The sequence below is a fragment of the Chrysemys picta genome, chromosome 2 (assembly GCF_011386835.1).
Source record: "Chrysemys picta bellii isolate R12L10 chromosome 2, ASM1138683v2, whole genome shotgun sequence".
In the NCBI taxonomy this organism is placed as follows: Eukaryota; Metazoa; Chordata; order Testudines; family Emydidae; genus Chrysemys; species Chrysemys picta.
Window position 1 is genome coordinate 163389953 of NC_088792.1, and position 22866 is coordinate 163412818.

At 46.0% G+C, this 22866-nt stretch overlaps 1 protein-coding gene across 3 annotated transcripts in view; it reads left to right on the top strand.

The window, feature by feature from the left end:
- The first annotated feature begins 1344 nt into the window (after window positions 1-1344).
- The window catches only part of ADAM9 (ADAM metallopeptidase domain 9), a 52305-nt gene continuing 30783 nt past the window's right edge, over window positions 1345-22866 (top strand). Inside the window, exons 1-5 of one of the 3 annotated variants that reach the window (XM_065584711.1) lie at window positions 1413-1530; window positions 13568-13606; window positions 16589-16686; window positions 18894-18958; window positions 20130-20208. In XM_065584711.1, the coding sequence (XP_065440783.1) occupies window positions 13603-13606; window positions 16589-16686; window positions 18894-18958; window positions 20130-20208 (246 nt within the window). In that variant the 5' untranslated portion in view covers window positions 1413-1530; window positions 13568-13602. Of the gene's footprint in view, window positions 1531-4580; window positions 4688-13567; window positions 13607-16588; window positions 16687-18893; window positions 18959-20129; window positions 20209-22866 lie in introns of those variants that run through there. The other 2 variants (XM_065584709.1, XM_065584710.1) reach the window with 2 other exon arrangements.

Genomic DNA, 22866 nt, shown 5'->3' on the forward strand with positions numbered 1-22866 from the left:
CCAATAACCAGGATATTACCTACCATAGTAAAGCAGACTGGAGATATTGTTTTCTCTCAAAGGTGTCAGATAATATCCCCTGAATAAATCAAGTATAGTATCCACTTTGGGAAAAAACATAACAAATAAGAGATGTTAGTCAGGGTCTTACATAAGGTCCAGGAAAGCTAGCAAACATACTAGCTCCCTTTTTATGGCATGGTAAAAACTGCCTGTGTAGAGGAGTCACTATGTCATGTGGTTTAGTTCCATATTATCACCAGCTATGATTTCCTGTGGGGTGGGGGGGAATGATATGTCCAACATGCACATTGCACTTTTATTAACATACATATTTTCTTGATAACGTCACTTCCCTGAGACATTTCCAGCTTCTGACTCTTGCCCTTGTTTACTCGAGGGTATCAGATAACCTGTATTTAAATCTCAGAACCCAGAAATTAAACATGTCCTAGTTTCATATTTACTAATTTCCCCCAAAGTCTTCATCTTCAACACTTTTCTCATATCCCTGGATTTTTGTTTTGTTATAATACCAAAGTCTGAGCCATAGGAAGACTCATTCCATGAAGAGTTCTTCGACCTGTGTCGAACACACCCTTTGTTGTATGTGTTGTTTTGCAGAGGTGAGCAAGGAGCCTCGATTTAATTTTGGATGACATTTCCTGACACTTTGAGAGTTAGTTTAGTTTCTTTGATTTTTCTCTTATCTGGCGTTCACTTGTCTGAATTTCAACTATACAGATACACAGGTAAATGTGCAACACTTATTTGTGAATTTGTTTCTGAAATTACCAAGTGTAATCCACCCTGCCCCCAGGATGTACCTTTCCCCAGCTCCTTGTGCCTCCCCCACCCCCGAATTTCTGCCTAGGGTGACCAGATATCCTGATTTTATAGGGACAGTTCGGATATTTGGGGCTTTTTCTTATATAGATACCAACAGCCCCCCAACCCCCTGTCCCGATTTTTCACACTTGCTGTCTGGTCATCCTATTTCTGCCCCTGGGGTGTCCCCTGTGCCAGCTCCTTGTGCCTATTCCTTTCCCCACGATCCCTACCCCTGGGGTGTCCCCACCCCAGCTGCTTGTGCCTGCCCCCCCGTGGATCCCTGCCCCTGGGCAGGGGGCTGAGAACCATTGAACCCAACTGTAAACCCTGTGTGTGATGGAAACCGCTTCCAGCCCGGGGGCAGCAGCTCCCCCAATTCCAGCCCCGGTGTCCTTGCCCCAGGTCCTTGTGCCCCCGCCCCCAGCGTGTCCCCAGGTCCTTGTGCTGGGCGGTCCGGATCCCTGCCCTGGGGTGCCCCCGCCCCAGCTCCACCCCCGGCCGGCGGGAGGAGGCGGCCCGCGCCGGGGCCGGGGCTGGCGCTGGGCTGAGGAGGCCGCGCCGCGCAGGCTCCATAGGACGCCGAGCGGCCGCCCGAGCTGGAGCCGGGGATGGGGACGGGGATGGCCTGGGCCCGGGCCGCGGGGAGCTGCCTCTTCCTCCTGCTCCTCGCGAGGCCGGGCCTGCCGGCGGAGCGGCCAGGTGAGTGGGGCTGCGGGGAAGGACCCGCGGTGGGGCTGGCAGGGGCCCCTGGAAGCGACCCCGGGCTCCCCGCACACAGGAGTCCCGAAACTGGGGGGTCCCAGCCTAGAGTCCCCAGCGCCCGTGTGAAGGGCAGTACTGAGGGACAGCAGCCCCCCCCATTCCCCAGGGCTCCCCGCACAGAGAGGTCCTAAATCCAGGGGGTCCCAGCACAGACCCCAAACTTCAGGGAAGGGAAGTGCTCTGTACAGGACCCCACAGATCTCATGAGGCTGTGTGAGCACATGGTCCCCAAAACCTTGTGTAAGGGGCAGCGCCCTGTGACCGCTGTCTGCCCCTACCTCTTCTTCCCAGGGATTAGAGCACATCATAGAGGTCCTGGATTCGGGGAGTGCACTACGGCCTTTGGCATGGGGTGCACTCTGGGCAGCAGGGCCCCAAGCGCAGAGAGCTCTCGGAGTAAATGTGGGGACCCCAGGAGCTTGGACAAAGGGGAGGCCTTTGGGATGTACCTAACAAAAAGATCTAGCTGTGATTCATGATAACCAAATGCAAATTTGTAATCTGCTTTGAAAATGGCCCTTTTTGTTGAACCGAATTTGAATGAGTTATCAAAATCTCATTTATGTAAGGCATGTACTCAGTTAAGTTTCCAAACCAGGGAAACTGGTTTCTTTAAAGGCAGATATGGAAAAGATCCTTCACATCTCTGTTTTTGCCCATGGAAACCTGGAGTGTTGGAAGATCAGCCTCGGGGTTCTCAAATTTCATTGCACCACGACCCCCTTCTGACAACCAAAATTAGTTTGTGACTCCAGAGGGAAGCCTAAGCCTGCCCGAGCCCGGGGGTCAAAGCCAAAGCTCCACCACCCTGGGTGGGTGTGGATGGAGGGGGAGAGCCAAAGCCCAAGGGCTTCAGCCCCGGGTGGGAGGCTTGCAACCTGAGCCCCGTGACCCTTGTGCGTCAGCTTTAACCCCGGGCCCCAGCAAGTCTAATGCCAGCCCTGGTGACCCCATTAAAACAGGGTTGCAACCTACAGTTTGAGAACTGCTGATCTATCTCATTATCTTCTGGATTGTAGAGTTTTCTGACTTTTGAGAGTATGCTGGGTTTTACCTCTTCTGTCTGAAAAAAAAAAATCTTTATCACCATCTCAAAAGATAACGTTTTTAGTATTTTAGTCCATGTTAGTAATTAAATAGGTGGCATTTTTTTGCCCTTTTAGCATTGTGCTGAAAAAGAGAGTTTTTATTGAGTTCTGATTGATATTTTAGTAGTATGACATGTCACCTTTTTAGTTTGCATATTTTTTTGTATTTGCAAAAGACATAATGTCATATGTGGTCTAATAAAATTGAACTGAATTGATACACCGGGAGGTGCTTTCGGCATGCAGACTTCAGGCAAAGGAGAGACCCCAGTGATAGGAGTTCCCCTCTTTAGTGAAACCCTGGTCTCCAGACCTCTAAATCCTCAGCTAGGGGAGCACTCTTTATCAGAATGCCACAGAGGCACTCCCCCATCTCTGGCTAGGGGAGCAAAGCAACCCCTCTCCCCCCCCCCCCCCCCCCCGAACTTCATGTAGACACCTAAAACTTTGGTCAAGGGAGAGCTTTCTGTGATGGGTCACAGCTGCCCAAAAACCCTGGGCAAGGGGGGCACTTCGTACAGGCATGCCCTCCTACCCACTCCCTGCATATGCATCCCTGAAAGCCTCTCGTAAGGGGATATGCACAATGCAGCAGCCCCCAAATCCAGGAAACTCCTCACATAGGGATCCCCAAAACCTGAGGCAAGGGAGAGTGCCCTGAATAGACTCCCTGAAACCATGGGGCGCCCAGACTGCCAAACCCTCTGAGAGGGAGAGTGTCTAACTGGGGATGTCTGTCTAGACTCAGGATGTGATGTGAACACCTTGTATTCACTTCTGTCCCTCAGAAACCCCAGTGTGTGGTAAAGAGGATCTTCCAGACTCATGAAGGGCATTTTGTATGTAGATCCCCTCACCCTCCAACTAAACATGGGTGATGCTGTGTGTTTTGTACAGACTTCCATGAAACTGTAGAGGTGAGGGCACCCTGTGTACTCACCCCTGCAACCGCCATCACAAACCCAGAAGGTGTCATACATACTCTTTACTACAACAGGATTATAGGGCATTCTGTGTATCAACCCGCATCACAAACTTGGGAGTGTTGTCTACACAGACTCCCAAGAATGGGATGTGGTGGTAATCTTTATGGACAGCCCCCTATCTCCCACCAGCTAGGGGACCCTATATATAGAACCACCTAAAAAAGCACAAAGTGTAACCCTCTCAAACCTAGAAAGGTACCATGTGCATAAATCCCCTCCAAAAATGGGGTGGTTGAGGAGCTGTTTTATACAGACTGCTAATGCCTCACCCCAAAATATTTGAGGATAGGGAGGGGTTCCCTCGGTGCTTATATCTCAAAAACACAGGAGTAGGGGTGGCTATGCAACTTTCCTGTGTGCATCTAAACTTCCCTGTCCCCTGGATAGGGAATTGATCTTCTGTTCTCTGACATCCCTTGTTTAGTGTGCTCCTATAATGCTGATTTTCCTGTTGTGCACATGCTATGGGCTGAAATGTCTGAAGTCTGTCATCTATTGTCTCCCTGTAGTGGAAGGACATTACCCTGCCCTACCCTTTCTCTTGGATTCTTCTGTTTATCGTAAACGAAGAGGTTCTTAGCTAGAGTTTCCTGGCATATTTATTGATTGGTGTTATCTGAAGCTATGACATTGATGCTGTGTGCTGAGAAATCACATTTTAATTAATTATTTGCATTACCATAGCGCCTAGGGGCCCTAGTCATGGACTAGGATCCCATTGTATTAGATCCCTTAGAAACAGGATAAAAAGATGGTCCCTATCCAAGTATAGATCCTTATACAATTTAAGTATAAGACAATAGGCAGTAGATGGATACAGACAGATGGGAGTACAGAAAACAGTAAGACAGTATTGAGCATGGGATAGGCTGTGGTTTCAGCACACTGTTAACCTAACTGTTGTCAAGTTTTTGTAGGCATCACAGCAAAGGAGTTTCCAGGAGGATAATGAGTTAGTTTTGCAGACATTTATGGAGACCTCGTTCAAGCATGAGGGGCAGCATGGAAGAAAGCACAAAGGTGATTGTGTGAAAATTTAACAAGTGGGTGATGGAGGCTGGCATTGTGGAACGATAGAAGATGGGAATCGACATCTAGTGGCGAATGAGAGATGATAGGTAGGATGTGGTTAGGCCACAAAGGGCCTTGAAAGTGAAGACACAAGCTGCTGGTGTTTAATGTGATTGCGGGGGTGAAGCAAGCACTGCAGAGGGATGCAAAAAGAAGGGTGACAGTCAAAGCAATGGGCTAGGGGAATGATTTTTGCAGCAGCATTCTGAATGGATATGAACGGGGCAAGATTGCATTTGTCAAGGCCAGAGAGAAGGATGTTGCAGTAATCAAGACGTGAGCTGATGCGAGTTATATGGGTAGATAAGAAAGGCCATTTCTTAGAGATGTTATGCAGAAAGAATTGGCCAGATTCATAGCCTGGAGGACCTAGAGAGAAGTCCAAGTCAAAGATGATGCCCAAATGATGGGCCTTAGTGACAGATTGGTGCTGTCCAGTTATCAAGAAAGGAGGTAGTAGGGAGGGCTTGTGGGAAAGATTAGGAGCTTTTAGCCATATTAAGCTTGCGCTGACAGCTACACAACCATGAGGAGATGTTACAGAGAGAGGCCAAGATTTTTAGTTTGGGCAGGAGACGGGTTTGGAGTCTAGCAGTATATCTGTGAGTCACATGATTATGTTGCTATTATCTTTCCCCTTCTCTGTCTCATTCCTTCTGTGTCTGTTTCTTTCACTTGCTATGTTTTCAGGGTAGGTTGTAAGCTGTTTGGGGTAGACTGAATCCTAGTGCAGAAGACTGAGTAAGTGCTGGTTTGGTGTACCCTCAGAATAGCAACAGCATGTCAGAGGTGGGCAGGACCCCCATCTAGGTGAATGAGATAGGAAGATGGCTTAGCGGCAAAAGGAAGAGACGGTTCACACTTAAAGTCCTAAAAGTCCAGGTGTTCTTTCAGGATACAGCTGGGGGGAGGTCGAGGGGGATGACACTAAAGGATGTAAGGAGGAGAGGGGTTTGGAGCTGTAGGCTAAAGTGAAGAGGGAGACTTTAATGGTAGAGATCAGGGCTTAAATTCAGCTGGAGCTGTCCAGAGTGGAGCGCCAGTAAATATTTGCAACCCTCCTGGAGTTTTTATAGCATGTTGCAGAGCATGGAGGGGCTCCAGGAAATAATCTATAAGAATTTATGCTCTGGTAGAGATGCAGAGGTAATGGCTCAGAAGTGGAGAGTTTTGAACAGACTGAGCAGCACCAGTAAAAGAGCAATCAGGAACAGTCTTAAATGATGTGTCTTTTGAATATTTGTTTCTAATGTTAGAATGGTCAGTTCTTCTTGTGAGGGCTAACAACTCAGTTCCTGCCTGCAGTTGTGGAAAATACTGTCCACCACAGAAGTGTTTTTATCAAATGTTTGTGTGACTACTAATTATCTTCTAAGAGTTCAGTTCAACTAGTCATCATCTACATGTTAACAGAGGAAGATAATAGCTTTCCTGTGGCTCAGACCTCATTATAAATAAGAGGGGAGAAACACTGAAGACTTCAGGGGAAATTGAAAGCCAGGAACTACTTATTTTATTATATCAGGTCACCATGAATGGTTTCTTCCACATATAATGTGATTATTTTGAACACACCCAAATAAATAGACGGAAGTTGGAGTGTCACTCAGAAACTGATAAGTCACTGAGGAAGCCATTATCACAAAAAGATGTACATTAGTAAATGCCATCAGTTATGTATGTTGGGCATTATTTTCCCTACCTGTACCCCTAGAAAGATCAAGTATTAGTGTAATATAGTAGTAAAATGTTCTAACATTGCGTGGGAGGGGAGCTATGCCTCGTGCTTACTAGAGTTTCTGACTTTCAGAGTTTATTTTTCCCCCTGATATTTAGAATCTTATACCAATTCTGACTTTCTAACTACATATTTTATCAATTAAAAAAGTTATTTTCAAAGCACATCTCAACATTTATGCTCTGAATTTTCCTGGCAGTTGCAATCTTCAGTTATGAGAATTCTCTTGTTTAACACATGAAAATTGCTGAGCTGCCTTAGAGAGCTCCCTCCGTCTCAGCAACACAGATGAGGACAGAACTCAGCAGAAAAGTCAGGGGATAGGAGGTTGTTTTCCCCTGTAGTGGAATAAAAGGAGGAAGAATAAACTTTAAAATAGTGAAAATTGGTTCTTTCAGTGCTTCTTTAAAAAAAAAAGAACTTTTGAAAATTTACTTTCTGGTAGCTTAACACTGGAGAAACGTAACTGCTGGCTTTACCTGAGCTTTATGGGACCTTGAGTTGTGTGGTTAACATTAAATATCTTGGTGTATATCAGGGGTCGGCAACATTTGGCACGCGGCTTGCCAGGGTAAGCAGTTTATTTGCCAGTTTATTTACCTGCTGACGTGGCAGGTTCGGCCGATTGCGGCCCCCACTGGCCGCGGTTCGCCATCCCGGGCCAATGGGAGCGGCGGGAAGCTGCAACCAGCACATCGCTCGCTCGCGCCGCTTCTCACTGCCCCCATTGGCCCGGGACGGCGAACCGTGGCGAGTGGGGGCCGTGATCGGCCGAACCTGCCACGTCAGCAGGTAAATAAACTGTCCCGGCCCGCCAGGGTGCTTACCCTGGCGAGCTGCGTGCCAAACGTTGCCGACCCCTGGTGTATATCCTCTCTTGTGGTTCAACTTGTATGAAGTCTAGTTTGTTTTGGTAACCAAAAATAGCCACCATACTTAATTTGTTTGAGATACTAGTATGATGGGGTTGGGGGAGAGGAGAGCCTAAGATTAGGGAGCTTGGAGAGTGACTTTCTAAGGTCAGAGACAGTGGAGCAGGTACTTGGTATGTTATGAAAACCAGGAAGAAAACTTAAAAAAAAAAATGGGATTCAGAGATGGCTTGGAAGCCAGTGAAGATGGCAAAGAATCACACTTCCTGTACAAGAGAGTAGTCATCTGGTGCTTTCTGGACATTAGCGTAGGAATTAAGAAAGGCCAGAAGCAGGCATGGTAACAGTCTAGACCAGTGTTTCCCAAACTTGGAACGCCGCTTGTGTAGGGAAAGCCCCTGGCGGGTGGGGCCGGTTTGTTTACCTGCCGCGTTCGCAGGTCCGGCCGATCGTGGCTCCCACTGGTTGCGGTTTGCTGCTCCAGGCCTTCCAGCAGCTCCCATTGGCCTGGAGGGAAAATGCTGCAAGAAATAAGAAAGTTTAGGGTCAGAGAAGACTCCCAAGATTTCTGGTCTAGGATAAAAAAATTAAAGTTTGAGGGCAGGGGACAGTGAGGAATCTCTTTCTGGCACGGGGAGAACCTGACTTGTTTCTAAAGTGCTTTGAAAATAGAGCAGCACTATGTAAGCGCTAGGCACAGTCTAGCCTATGAAGTATGAGCTTTGGGGATCAGTATGCCTGCAAGAAGCTGGTGACTTTAAATGAAACGGGCAGATCTTTGGAGGTAGGCTTGTTCCACACATATCACAGTCCTGCATGCTACATGCATTTCTGTAGCCAGATCGCACATTTGCTGAAGACCAGTACACACATAGGCTCCTCGACAACCCTGGTTAAACTCTCAGCATTCTGGGTCTGTATCCTAGATTGTGTACAGCTCTCACACGCAGCTTGGCATTTGCATTAAGGAGGATGGGGTTTGTATTAATCTCTAAATAATACATAAAAGTGAGCCCAAGCAGTATTTTCAAAACAAAGCTGAAACATCTTAATTTCCCCAAAGCCATAAAAGATGAAAACTTGCTTCTGCCGTGAAGTACACTGTTTGTATTCTAATCCCATAGAAGGCCTCAAATGCAGTAAAATTCTAAGGTCTCGCCCCTTCCCCTCCCCCCCAATGCTCTAATGTTGTTCATGGAACAACTTATTGTGCATGAGCATAAAATGAATTGGTTAGTTCACCTTTTCTGTTACTCAATGTAATTATTTAATTATATTTCTAAGTACTTAATGCATCCAGATACTACAGTAATAGGTATCTTTTTATAAATGTGTTTTAATAATCATGAGTAGGTTAGAACTCATTATTATTGCTAATTGTGATGTTTTCTGAGTTGCTAGGTTTAATTTATTGTGTATCTGAGTCATTCAAGTTTATGGTAAATGAGCCAATTCCTGGGTTGGTGGTACTCCCACAGCAAGTTCAATGCTCACGTGAACAACACTGTTTGTTTTTTACATGTGCTTCCATGTGCAAGTTTTTTCTCCCAGAAGGCTCAGTATTGTGAATTGGAAATTCAGTAGAATACTTTGAAGTAGGGAAACCCAGTTGCTGCAGTATTAGTGGAGGTCTTCTGTGTAGTAAAGTTCATCATAACCATGAGAAGGAGCAAGCAAAATCAGCTGGTGTCAAAGTCTAGTCTCTTCTCTCCCTTTAAGAGGTGGTGATATATACACCCAGAATAAAATAAATAAATCCATGCAGCAAGAGGCAAAAGATTCCAGGAAAAGGGGAGCCCTGGGCCTGAGTCATGCTGTACAGTTATTGCTGGTCCTTCCAGTGCACTGCTGGATCCAGGGATGCTGCCAGGAGTAGGGTCTTCTCTCAGTGACAGAATCTCTGCATCCATTCATCTCTTTGTTTAGAGAGGTGGGGCGAGTTTTTTACCTGCCTTTATTGCTCTGACTTGGCTATCAGCAGTCTGAACTATTGCATTGGATCAGACAGTCAGTGTGACCTATGCTAGGAAAACGATCTGGTATTAACTACTAGTTTGTTGCCCATCATAGCAAAGCTTCAGTTGACTTTTTGTTCATACCAGGGTCTTTAACACCACTTGAAGGGATCTGGGGAGGAGTTGGGAGTCACTGGCAATGTGTCACAGTCAGGGCATATCCCTCTAATGTAGACACAGACTATATGATGTGGTGTTGTAGTTCTGATTGCAATTAAACCATGGAAAGATCTGTAAATGTGTCCAGGTTGTAAAGGCTGGGGTGGGAGAAGCCATATGATACTAGTTATCATCTACGGTCCTTACCCACGAAAGCTTATGCTCCCAATACTTCTGTTAGTCTTAAAGGTGCCACAGGACCCTCTGTTGCTTTTTACAGATCCTCTTGCGTGAGCAGAAAGGGCCCTAATTGCTTAAAATGCTGCCTTAAAACTGTACAGGGCTGACATGATTGTGTGCTGTATTTTAATGGTTCTCAAACTCGCACACACAGTGGACCACTTGCAAAGTTCCTCTTGTGACTCACCTTCCCCTCCCACTTCCGATTCCACACCTTCCACTTGGCAATTGGAGCCTTGTTAATTGAAGAAGTCATTAGGATAATATTAATGAGACAAAATAATTGCAATGGGTGCAGCTGCTCTTCTGCTTGGGAATGTGGTCACAACTGAAATTACACTTAAGAAGGAATGACCAAAACAGGTGGTTAGGTTTGATGAGGAGTGTGGTACAAATGACTAGACCAGGGGTGGGAAAACTTTTTGGCCCGAGTGCCACATCTGGGTGGGGAAATTGTATGCAGGGTCATGAATGTAGGACTGGGGCAGGGAGTTGGGGTGCGGGAGGGAGTGCTGGGTGTGGGAGGGGGTGCGGTGTGCAGGAAGTTGGGGTGCAGAGCAGGGTGCAGCAGGGAGCTCAGGGCAGGGGGTTGAGAGCTTGGGCAAGGGGTTGGGGTGCAGGAGGGGGTTCAGAGCAGGGTGCAGCAGGGAGCTCAGGGCAGGGGGTTGAGAGCTTGGGCAGGGGGTTGGGGTGCAGAAGGGGGTGCGGCGTGCGGGACAGGGCTCAGGGCAGGGGGTTGGAGTGCAGGAGGGGTGCAGCAGTGTAGCCTATAGGACTAACCTGCTTGCTTGTGTGTGTGTGTGTGTGTGTGTGTGTGTGTATATATATATATATATACACACACACTTTTCTTATAGTTTAAGTATTTGGTTTATTGTAATAGGTTTATAATTTATATTAAAGTAAGTTTGACTTTAATGCAAGAGACCTACAGGCCATATCCCGTATGTTAAGCTAAGGCACAGTTAGCATATCTATATCAAGACTTTTACCCAGAAAAGTAAAGTTGACCTATATCTTGTTACCTATAGATGAGTACCCATGCCTATGTCTATGACCTTTTATCTAGACCAATGGAGAATGGCATAGGGGGTCTTTCAATGTTGTACCCACAGACTTAACAAGTACACCACAAGAGACTGATGTGCGTACATACCTGTCATCAATACGCACATATATATTAGCCTATGGGGTAAGTGTACCCTAACATTTCTGTGGGTGAGGAATGAAATTTTAGCATAAGAGGAAGGATTTCCGGCATTTGCCCTGTAAAAGAAGTGACCCACCTCAATAGAATACTCCATTTCTCACTTACTTACTTCCTCCACTCTATTGTGAAATCTGCCATATTTAATGGAATCTTAATCTTTTATCCTGAAGGAGTCCCAAAATGTTCCACAAAGTATATGGGTTCCCTTCACTCACCACTCAAATGCAGCCACCACTTGGTGTGGGATATGGAAATGGTTTAACAGTGGACAGTAATGATTTACAGAAATCTGGGACAGGATGTGAAGAAGAATCTGTCTGCAATTGAAAATGGAAGTGCTAGAAGTGGCAAGTGTGGAGTCGTCACTTGTGAGAGTGTAGATCAGGGGTCGGCAACGTTCGGCACGCGGCTCGCCAGGGTAAGCGCCCTAGCGGGCCGGGCCAGTTTATTTACCTGCTGACGCGGCAGGTTCGGCCGATTGCGGCCCCCACTGGCCGCGGTTCACCGTCCCGGGCCAATGGGGGTGGCGGGAAGCCACGGCCAGCACATCCCTCGGCCCGCACCGCTTCCCGCCGCCCCCATTGGCCTGGGACGGCGAACCGTGGCCAGTGGGGGCCACGATCGTCCGAACCTGCCGCGTCAGCAGGTAAATAAACTGGCCCGGCCCGCCAGGGTGCTTACCCTGGCGAGCCGCGTGCCAAACATTGCCGACCCCTGGTGTAGATTGTGGTGGCTTATCCCAGGGAAGGAAGCGTCCCTTCCCTCTGTTATCTTCTGACTGAGGATGTGACTGTCGGATGCTCTTTACCCTCTCTAGACTTTATGAACAAGGGCTATTGTGAGCTGGGGTTATAGCCTTCTGGCATATCCTCCAATCAATAAATCAGAGTAACTAAAGAATGTTTTACTGCAGTATATGCACTACACCTTCCTTTTCCAAGAAGTGTTGTAGCTCTGTGAGTGACTACACTTTGCTAGTGTGATTTGAAACTCTGAGTGGATAGCAGAGTGTGGGAGACCGGAATTGAAAATACTCTAATTGCTTTTGCTTCCAGGCTGAGATATTGTTGGTGGAAAAGTGCCTGGGGTTCCAATCTCTATTTGTCACTGCAGCAGTGTCAATACAGAACCTGTCTGGTCCTTAAAACTAATTCTGGGCATAAGCCCAATTGTTGGTGAGGAAAATGATTAGCTTTTCAGGGCTATGAAGAGTCTTCCAGATGCTGTTTGCCACCTAAGATAGGAAAAGCGGGTCTTCTTTTGTGCAGGCTTGTTTTTCAGTACCTCTGTAGATCACTGTTAGTTTTAGTTTTGTAACTGTGCCCAAAGGTGTGCGAGGTGCCTTGCGGAAACAAAAAGAGAGAGAGCTTAAAGCCAATACATCTAGACATGAGCAAGCATGTAAAAATAGGAAAAGAGGAGGGGATGAGGAAGCGTCCGTAAAGACTGTTGTATTATGATCATGTGGTGGCTCAGTTTAGATGTGTGCACATTTGAAGACTTTATAAACGGATAAATATACTGCTGATTTATTGGGTCCCCTCTCGTGAGCATTGGAGAAAAACTGAGTCTTAAGGAGAGATCTGAGAGGATGGCTTGGTGGATTGGAGCTGGGAGGGTGTCCCTGGCTTAGGGAGAGAAGTAAAAGAATGCATGGAGGAGTCTGTGGGGAAAAGTAGAAGAATGGGGTATCTAGATTGGCATTGCTGACAGCAGAGCGGGTGAGGGGTGCTAATAGACAAAGCTAGGTCAGATACATAGCCAGGGCTGGAGTTATGTAGGGCCTTACTGATGGCAAATTTAACCAGCACTTAGTTCACAAGATCACAGTACAGTGGAGAGTTAGCTTCCAGGATACAATATTATTGTAGAATAAGATGGGATTCTGGTGATGTTTAAAACCTCTGAATTGAGACTTGAGAGACCTGGTTCTATTCCTTGCTCTGCCACTAGCCTGCTGGGTGACATTGAGCAAGTCACTTCAATTCTCTGTGCCTCAGTTTCCTTATTTGTAGAATGGGGATAATGATCCGACCTCTTTTGAAAGGGCTTTGAGATCTGTTGATGAGAGGTGCTATATATGAGCTAGATTTTATTATTAATTGCAATATCACAAATGTGATTTGGATTGGCCTGTCAGTCTAGTGGCAGCTTGACGTGTTGCCTTGTGGGGGACTGGAGTCCTGGTTCTGAGATGAGTCCCTCACATTCAGATCTCTTCTCCCACGAGGGGCCGAGCCAACTGCAGGCAGTCCATTGTTCTCTGACATACACAAAGAGATATATTCAGCTGTTCTCTACCTGAAGCCAGACCCTGTCAACAGGGAGTTCAAGATGGGCTGGGCCGGGCCATGGAAGCCAAAGTTTAATTTAGCAATTAACTAGTTGCCATTGTACAGAGTGCCATTGTGCCCGTCTGTCTGAGAGCACTTTAAAAAGGCCAAAGACATGCAGAGTCTCATGTTGTGTGGACAAAACAGACTTGGATAAACTCTCTGATTAAAAACTGGGGGGGGGGGGGGGGGGTTAGGTTTGTGTTTCTCTTCTCAGTGAAGTATCCATCATTAAACATAGGGTACAGTTCCTCTCTGGGTTTGCAAGGCAGAGCTACGTATCTCATAGTAAGAGTGTCCTCCTTTTTGTCAACCCTTTCAGCAATGATCCACTAGAGAGAAGCAGAAAGCTGCACCATGGGTAAGTTTACCCCCCACCCTCTTCTTGTGTCAAAAATGTCTGAACTGTACTGCATAAGTGTAATATAGACAGAGCTCCCTGTCCTTCTCTGTCTGTACAGTGCAGAGTGCACTGAACGGTCAGTGAACAGCAGGACTGGTGCAGGAATCTACTAGTAAGTAAAACTCAAAAGTTTTTTCTTCACTGACAAAAAGGCTTCTTTGTTTTAATGAGAACTGACATGCCTTAGGATTTTATAGTGAGATAACCAAGTGGAGACAAGGCACCTGTAACTTTTACTGCAAAGTACCTAGGGAGGCTGGACCCTATATCCTTTGTTTGTGATGGATTTTACCTAGTTTACTTCATGGTAAAACTGCAGTGCCTTGTCTCCAGTATGTTTTGACATCCGGGTTGCTGCTGCCATGGTAAAAACACAGATTGTTTGTCAGTGAAGATATAGCTCAAGTGTGAAAGGCCTCATAATTCTACAGTGATACCTGTGCTGAATCAAGAACAGCCTTAGGGGACCCCAACTCAGATCTAGGGAGTAGCCATGGTGACACAAGGCAGTATTGTCAAAGCAAAATGCTACTAGTCTGTGTCTAGCACACATGGACCTCGACCCCCCAAACTGACTGTTATTTGTTCAGAGCCAAATACTTGAACAGGAAAGGTACTCCAGAGTTAAAATTGCTGTCCTTTTTAAGGAACGTACCTGCTGAGCTCCATCAGCTGGACCGCAGGACAGCAGTGCTTGGAATAAAAGGGCTTTTGGGGATGTGTGTGCAGTATTAACACGGAGAGGCAGTGTTAAACTGGCACGGTGCTTTAAATACGTAAGATGTTTTGGCTTATTTTAATACCAATCCCTGTTGGAGAGACTGTCTTACCCAACTTCCTCAAAATCCCTGCAGCAAGTGGCCAAGCAAAGAGTGCTCCCAGATGTTTAAAATTTCAGTGCAGTTTGCTAGCCATGATGATGATGAGGGATGGTATTTTTAAAGGAGCCTAAAGAGTTGGTGGCCCAAGTCTCATTGAATTTCAAACTCTCTTAGATGCCTTTTGAAAACTCCAACCTACTCTCCAGTGATGGAGCAGGCCACCAGTGGGAGAGTGCTTACGTCATGGTGGTGACCCAAAGTGTGACTTACAAAGCAGTAAATACATTCTGTAGTAGAAAATGGAGTTGTTCTTCAAAGCTGAGCTGCTGCTTTAAAATAAGTGCTGTGTATTGGTCAGTAGCTGCTTTATTCCCTTTCCTCCCATTGTGGCAAACAGCTAGTGTGAGCTCCAGTTGGACTGTAGACATTTCCTTGTGGAAGATCCTCAGCGATCATAAACTACAAGAATGGCAATGTAGTTTTGGAGCTGAATTGTTACAGGAAATAGAAATATTTCCCTCCCTCTTTATTTTAGGTTTTAAAGCTTGTGCCCTTCTGGTGAGCTCATTGATTCCACTGTTATGTGCCAGTAAAATCTGTTGTACTTAAAACCCTTTGTGTAGCTCCCATCACCATCTTTCCAAGGGGAATGGCTGTTGGCTTAAGCACAGACCCTGGGTTTTTTTGGCTGATCATACACCCACATGTGCTACCTTATTTTATTGCGTAAATTCATTAGAAGCATTTTATCCCAACTCAGTTGTCCAGCTGTTCTTATTAGGAAGCATCTGCATCATGTTGCTAGGATGCCTGTATAAATCCTGTATATAACAACAATATTCTATGCTAGACTTTCTCCTGAAAGAGGCTACTTCTCCATTATATATTGCATGCATTCAGGAAGTCCTTAAAATGCCCTTTTGTGGCCTACTGTGCTTGAACAGCCTTTAACATGTAAAAGCTTTGACTGGCATTGCTGAGTTTTGTAGGAGTTGCTGCCTGGGTTTGCTGCTGTTACACCCTGGGGAGGGAGAAAAATAGGTTTTAGGAGCCTCTCTAGTATAATCTAGGTAGGCAGTGGGCCTAGTGGATGTGGATTCAGGAGACGTGGGGGTTCCATTCCCAGCTCTGCCACTGGTCTGCTGGGTGACCTTGGGCAAGTTCCTACCCCTCTCTGTGCCTCATTTTCCCCATATATCATAATGGGGATAATGATACTGATATACAGTGCTTTGAAACATCATGAAAGGTGTAAGGTATTGTTGTTGGTATTTTAAGAGACTATCAGATTGTTGAGTCTTGAATGAGCTTCTTATTTGAGGCAGTCTGGCTAACTTAGTTTATTACTCTCCAGTTCTCAGGTGATCACTGTATTTTGTGGCAGTGTGTATTTGTAAGTCATTTTGTGGCCTGAAAGTTTTTATCCGGATGGGTGGTGTTCTGCCCTGTGCTCCCCTGCACCTGTCAGAAGCACCCTCTTCAGAAGGGAGTTGATCTTTTTAAACATATGCTGCTGCCTTGGAGTACGATACTTTCATGAACAATAGGCTGGTTGGCAGAATTTATTTTCTTCCTCTAGTCCGGTCATTAAATGCTGAGTATAAGCTTCTTAGTTTGTCCCTCTTTGATGCAGAAGGTTGGATAGTATCCTATATTTGTGTGAAGAAGATACCATACCTGATATTAAGTATGCTATCAGTGGTTAATACCTTCATTTGTATCAATTTAAAAATAAAATGTCTTAGATAGAAAGCCAGTTATAAGAGTCAGTCTGGTTCCAAATTTATCATAGGTACTTATGTGGCTCCCATTACTGTAGTATCTGAGCACCTAACAATGTGTCTATCCTCATCACACCCAGGAGAGGTAGGGCAGTGCTATTGTCCTGTTTCTACCGATAGATAACTGAGGCATAGAGAGGCTAAGTGACTTGCATTAGGTCACTCTGGAAGTCTGTGGCAGAACAGGTAATTGAACCCGGGTCTCTCAAATCCCAAACTTGCACCTTAACCCCTGGACCATCCTTCCAAAGAGAAGTTGTTTCATTCCTTGGGCATGGTCTGTCTGTTTTATTTCCTTAGTGACATGAATGTGACAGCATTTGCTTTTTCTTTTCTAGGTTTCCAGCAGACCTCTCATTTGTCTTCCTATGAAATTATACATCCACAGAGGTTAACAAGAGAGCGGCGAGCGGCCTCCAATTCCTCCTCAGTACAGGTACTTGGAAGTGTTCAAAATCATTCTCTGCTTCTGAATCAGCTTTGTCTAAAACTGGCCCTAAATTCAGTTAGTCCATCCCCTGAACAATGTAACTGCAAATGATTGCAAGTGTCCAGCCTCCCACAACATATGCAAGACATTGTGCTGGCTTTCAGATGATGGCGTTTAGTGCGTCATAGACCCATCAAGCCATGTAACTTCCCCACAGTAGGACAAAGTCTGTGCACTTTAAGGCACTTAAGGCTTAAACTGACTGTCAGTTGGTCAGGATTAACAGGATTTCTGTGACCGGGGCGTGATGCTGTATCACAGATGCCTTGCAGCTGACTGCAGTGGTAAGCCAGTGCTTGCTCATATTGTGATAATTAATGTTGTCACCAGTCAGTTTGAACTGTCCCTTTAAATAAACAGATCCCAACCTACTGGGATAGTACCAGGCAGTGGAGAGAATAGGCCATAAAGGACTAGAACATACATGCTGAAGGAAAAACCGCATTGTCCTTTCCCAGCTGAGAAGATTATATGAAAAGCACTAAGCTTCTTTCCAGGAGACTTAGAATCATGCTATTGATGGAATAATTAAACGCAGAAAGCTAATTTTGAAATAACTTTCTATGAGTGAGTTAGAACTATGCTGGAATTTGTGTCTGGAGTGTCATGTGACATAACGGGATTACCCGTATTTTGTTTATGCCTGCAGTCTGAAATCAGCAAAATGCTTAAGAATGGGAGTTTCTTTATTAGCTCAGTCTCTTGGATTTTGTAGGTGTAGAAATGGCCAAGGCAGGCAATAATTTGGGAACTAAATATATGTGAACTGAGAATGAATGTGCATAGTGATGGCCTTAAGTAAACCCTCACGGCTGAGTTATAGCAGCTCATAGACTTTAAGGTCAGAAGGGACCATTATGATCATCTAGTCTGACCTCCTGCACAACCCACCCACTCCTGTAACAAACCCCTAACCTATGCCTGAGTTATTGAAGTCCTCAAATCGTGGTTTAAAGACCTCAAGGTGCAGAGAATCCTCCAGCAAGTGACCCGTGCCCCACGCTGCAGAGGAAGGCAAAAAACCTCCAGGGTGTCTGCCAATCTGCCCTGGAGGAAAATTTCTTCCCGACCCCAAATATGGCGATCAGTTAAATCCTAAGCATGTGGGCAAGACTCACCAGCCAGCACCCAGGAAAGAATTCTCTGTAGTAACTCAGATCCCACCCCATCTAACATCCCATCACAGACCATTGGGCATATTTACCAGCTGAATATAAGGCCTTCCTTAACAGCCGGGCTGATGAAGGTGACATTAGTGTAGGGTGACCAGATCACCCAAGTCAAATATTGGGATGCGGGGGAGGGTGACGCGGGGGGGGGGGGGGGGCGGGGTGCTATCCCAGCTGGTGCTATCCCGCGGCGGCCCCGGAGTGGGGCAGCAGGCCCCAGCCCCCCTGTCCCGCTCGGGTCCCGCAGGGGAACAAATGGGGCTGGGCTGCCGATGCCTCCGCCCCAGGGCCGCCGTGGGATAGCACCAGCTGGGCAGCAGCCCAGACGCGACTGGCCAGGGGCTGGGCGCAGCGTACACGCTGCTGGGTCCCCGCAGCAGGCCTGGGCGCCAGAGCCGCAGCCGCCGAGCTTGGCCATCGGCCGCTACCTCCCCCCGCGGCAGTGGGAGCTGCAGCAGTGGCTGCTCCTGAGTCCCGCTGCCCAGGGGGGGAGAGCAGCCGCTGCCTGGCCCCGTGGGCCGCCCCCCTCCTCTCCCTACCACCCAACTGAGTCCTGCCTGCTCAGGGCCAGGCCGGACTCTCACTCACCTCAGCCCCGCGCTTCCCCTGCGTCTCCCGGGCCTCCCTCCAGCGCTTGTGGAGGGAGGAGGAATGGTGAGCCTGGGGTAGAGGCGGGGATTCGGGGAGGGAGCCAATCGGGGGAGGAGGGGGCGGAGTCGGAGTGGGAGGGGGGCGCGAGCACTTCTGGGCTCTGGAGCATTTCCTTGTTTGTCCAGTGTCCCGACCGCACATCGGTCGGGACGCGGGACAAACAAGGAAATATCGGGACAGTCCCGATAAAATCGGGACGTCTGGTCACCCTACATTAGTGGCACATTTAGAATAACTGGTCATGTGGTTGCTGTTTACTCCAGGGTTTTGGATGATGGTTGAGAGAGCATTTTTGTTATTACAACATGTAAGTGTTCTCTCTTTTGTGTTCAGGACAAGATGTCATATGTTATTCATGTAGCGGGAAGGAAACACATAATTCACCTAGAAAAAAACAAGTAAGTGACTCGTCTTTCCCTCTGGCTTCTGGTAACCGTGTCCTGGGATTATTCACTTCCTATCAACTGCATTAGATCTTTCCAGTCCTGGATGCTGTTTCCAGGTAACATGCTGTTTTCAGTCCTGGAGGTGGTGTGTCCAAAGTGTGTTTGTACATTAGCTCTGTTAAACCTGTACAGGGAAACAGTTGAAAGTGGACTAACTCTCCCTCCCTCCCTCCCATCCCCCCACAGTAGGGTACCAACTAAACATTTTTCTGAGCTGCTTTGATGATGTGGTGATCAACCTCAAGTACAGGAAGCGGGATCTGGGCAGGGATTAAAAGGACCCATCTCACTTCAAACAAAACACCTACCATTTTTAGCTGCTGCCTTTTGGCTTCTACAATTTTATTTTTAAATTCTTTCCCTTGTTGCTGTGGTCAAGATCCATGCAAATGAGGAAACTGGCTGTAAACACACACTGAACATAGAGATATTTTTTTCTCTAATCCTTGATTAGTGATTTTTAAGGCTTGTAACAACAATAGGTTAAAATCAGTCAGAAGTGTTTTTTTTTAAGTTGATGTTCCTCATAATCAGCATGTTGTAATAATAAACAAAAGAGACAACTTGGCCAAACTCACTAGGCTGTGGGGTCTCAGGCTGTCATTCATCAGATCCCCGGTCCTCAAAAGCATGGGGATTTGACTTCTCTGCTTTCTGGCTGCTTGGCCATCTTTGAGTTCAGTACTGGGTCACCCTTTTAAAAAATATTTCCCAATATGCTTTCCTTCAAAACTGGAGATAGAGAAGCCAGCCGCAGCCAGTCGGCCTCTGACTGCTGCACTTTTCTATTCCCTGCCTTACAGCTAGTGAGCATTTAGCTCTGTTTTGATGTTTTCTCTTGTCTTTTTGTGTTTCATCCCTGAGGAGGTGGTAGATTCTTGCATTAAATCTCCTATCTCAGTACCTTGAGTTTTGCCATAGTATAGTTACATAGAGGAATAGGTCCTAGTAACTGCATAATTCCTCAGTGGTTCATGGTTGTTTTTTTTTTTTTTTTTTTAATATCAGTTTCCTTATTTCAATACAGATTTTTCAATACTACCACTATTGACGAGGATCTGTTTGTTTTCTTGTTGCATCAACATTTTTGTGTTTCTCCCCTCCCCTGCCCCCATTTTTTCAGAGAATTTTTACCCAAAGATTTCACAGTATATACCTACAGTGAGGAAGGGAAGTTGCAGTCTGAAAATCCGGACATGCAGGTGGGTTTTCTTTCTTTTGTATCCTTGTTGAAGCAGGGTGATTAGGACTTCATAATTCTGCATTATTCAAGAGTGATGTATTAAGAAACTGACTGGAGCGTCTTCTAAAGGAGTAGGTTCTAATCTGTAAAATGCACAACATATTTCACTCCTAACCTGGGAAGATGCCTTGAGATTTAAGATGGGAATCTGGCCCCTGGCACGTAACACTAGAAAAATCACACTTTTCTGTGATGGGTGGGAGGGCAGGCAGGTGGGTGTGCACTCACGTTTTATTTAAAAAACTGGATTTTTCCTGTGTGTGTGTGTGTGTGTGTGTGTTTTTTTAATCTGAATTTTTTAATTAAAAAAGGAAATACTTGTCTTGATTAACCATTGAGCGTCTTTTCTGTTTATATTCTGGTTATACTGGTATATTTCTATACTGTAAGTACAAGAGCAACATAATGTTTCTATTGTTCGCTGAACGCCACCTCCCCTTCCAGGGCATTGGTCCTGTCTGCCATGCGTCAGAGCAATCGAGGGGGACAAAACACCCTGTTGGCAGTTCACCTTAATGACTGTCAGATATAACTCTTTATGGCACTTTGAAGCAGTATAAAACCAGATATAGAATATAACAACTTTCATGGACTGTTTCCCTCTTAGCCATACTCCTCTCCCAACTGCTTGGATCATTAAATGTTTGCGATCCTATAGCACTAGTGGTCCATGGATTATAATCAGAACTACTTAACTAGAAAAAGTGTGCACAACTCTTCTTCCCATATGGACTGCTTCCACCCCCGTTGCTTCACCAGATGGCCATTAGACATTACATTTTCAAAGAATGATTAACTGGTTTCATGGAACAAACACAAATGGTGCCTCATGTCATAACAAGTATATGCGCATTTTACTTTATCCACCCTTCCCTTGTTTAAAAAAAGTCTGCTCTGTTGTTTGTGTGTGTGGTGTGATGCACACTATCTCTTGCTTGAAAATGGAGCAGTTGAGTTTTTTGGTTTTCCCCTCCCTCCTTTGCCTTTCTATGGAAAGGCAGGTATTTGAATCAAAGGAGGAACACAGTTTGTGTTTATAGTGAGGCTTTAGTTCAGCCAGAGGCCGTGACAAGCCCTGTTGCTCTGGGGATTATTACATGCTTTAAGAACTTTGTAAGGCACGAGGCCAAAGAACAAATGATTTCAGCCGCCTGACAACTACAGTGATCTCCAAAAATATGTCTACTAGAGAACCTTAGAGCTACAGATGCAATGCAGTGAACATTCTGTGTGGCACAGAATGAAATGCATTTGCCTTGTACTCGCCCCCGAGGATAATTTACAAAACAGGGCCAGGTCGAGTACAGAGCATGTTGGGCATGCCCCTGTATGGGTTTTTGTGTTGGGGGTGTGATGTAAATCTTGTGTATTTAGTAGGCTGTGAAACCACATGTTTCGCTCCCAGGGGATGGAATTGCTGCATTAGAATGGATCGTTTTGTGTCTTGTCTTGGGATCTCATTGGAAGTCAAGCTTGAGTGGATAATGGCTTTCATCTCACATTGTTCTGTTTTCCTGACAATGCCTCGTCAGGGCTGGTCGAGGCATGCTTAGGCAGCACAGAGTGTTTGTCCATTGGCAATAATAGCAGATGTTTACTTCACTCTAGCCAGAGAGAGGCTATACACAAGCCAAAGAGTGTATCATGCAAAATTCATTCCTGGAAGGCTGAATGGCTGACTGGCAGGGCTTAAATTCAGTTAGAGCTGACCGGAGCGGAGCTCCAGTAAATATTTTCAAACCTGCAGGAGCCTTGGTGCCTGGAAATAGTCGAGGAGAATTTAAGCCCTCCTCACTGGCTCACAGCGACTGGGTTGAACTTAAGATATTTCTTGTGGATGGGGTGGGAAGGGGACAACAAACAACATTGAAGTTGGACAGCTCAGCTTCAAGTCCAGAGACTGTTCACAGATGGTGTTTCAGAGCCTGGTTGATTAATATTAGAACAGACATTAGGAGAGTAGACTTAAGTGTAGACATACCTGTAAAATCTTAAAACTCTACAGCCTCTGTAGACTTTCAGTGTAGACCAATGGTTTTCAACCTTTTTTTCATTTGCACAATCCTAAAAAATTTCAAATGAAGGTGCGGACCCCTTTGGAAATGTTAGATCTAGTCTGCAGACCCCCAGGGGTCTAGGGACCATAGACGGGTGGGATTCTCCCATCAGTGTAGCTAATCCACTTCTCTGAGATGTGGTATCTAGTTTGATAGAAGAATTCTTCCGTCAACCTAGCACTGTCTACACAGGGACTTAGGTTGGCTTAACTACTCTGCTTAGAGGATAGATTTTTCACATCCCTGAGTGATGTAGTTATGCTGACCTAATTTTCTAGTGTAGGCCTGGCCTAAGAGCATATTTGCTAGTGTTCAGGTAAGTGAGCTAATGGGGTGGGATTTAGGCCTGGTCTGCACTGGAAAATTAGGTTGCCATAACTATGTTGCCCAGGGGTGTGAAAAATCCATATGCCTGGGTGGTATATTTAAGCTGACCAAAGTCCCTGTGGAGACTGTGCTAGGTCAGTGGAAGAATTCTTCCATTGACCTAGCTGCTACCTCTTGGGGAGGTAGATTACCTACACCCAGGGATTAAATTCTCATAGAGTATTTCATAGAAT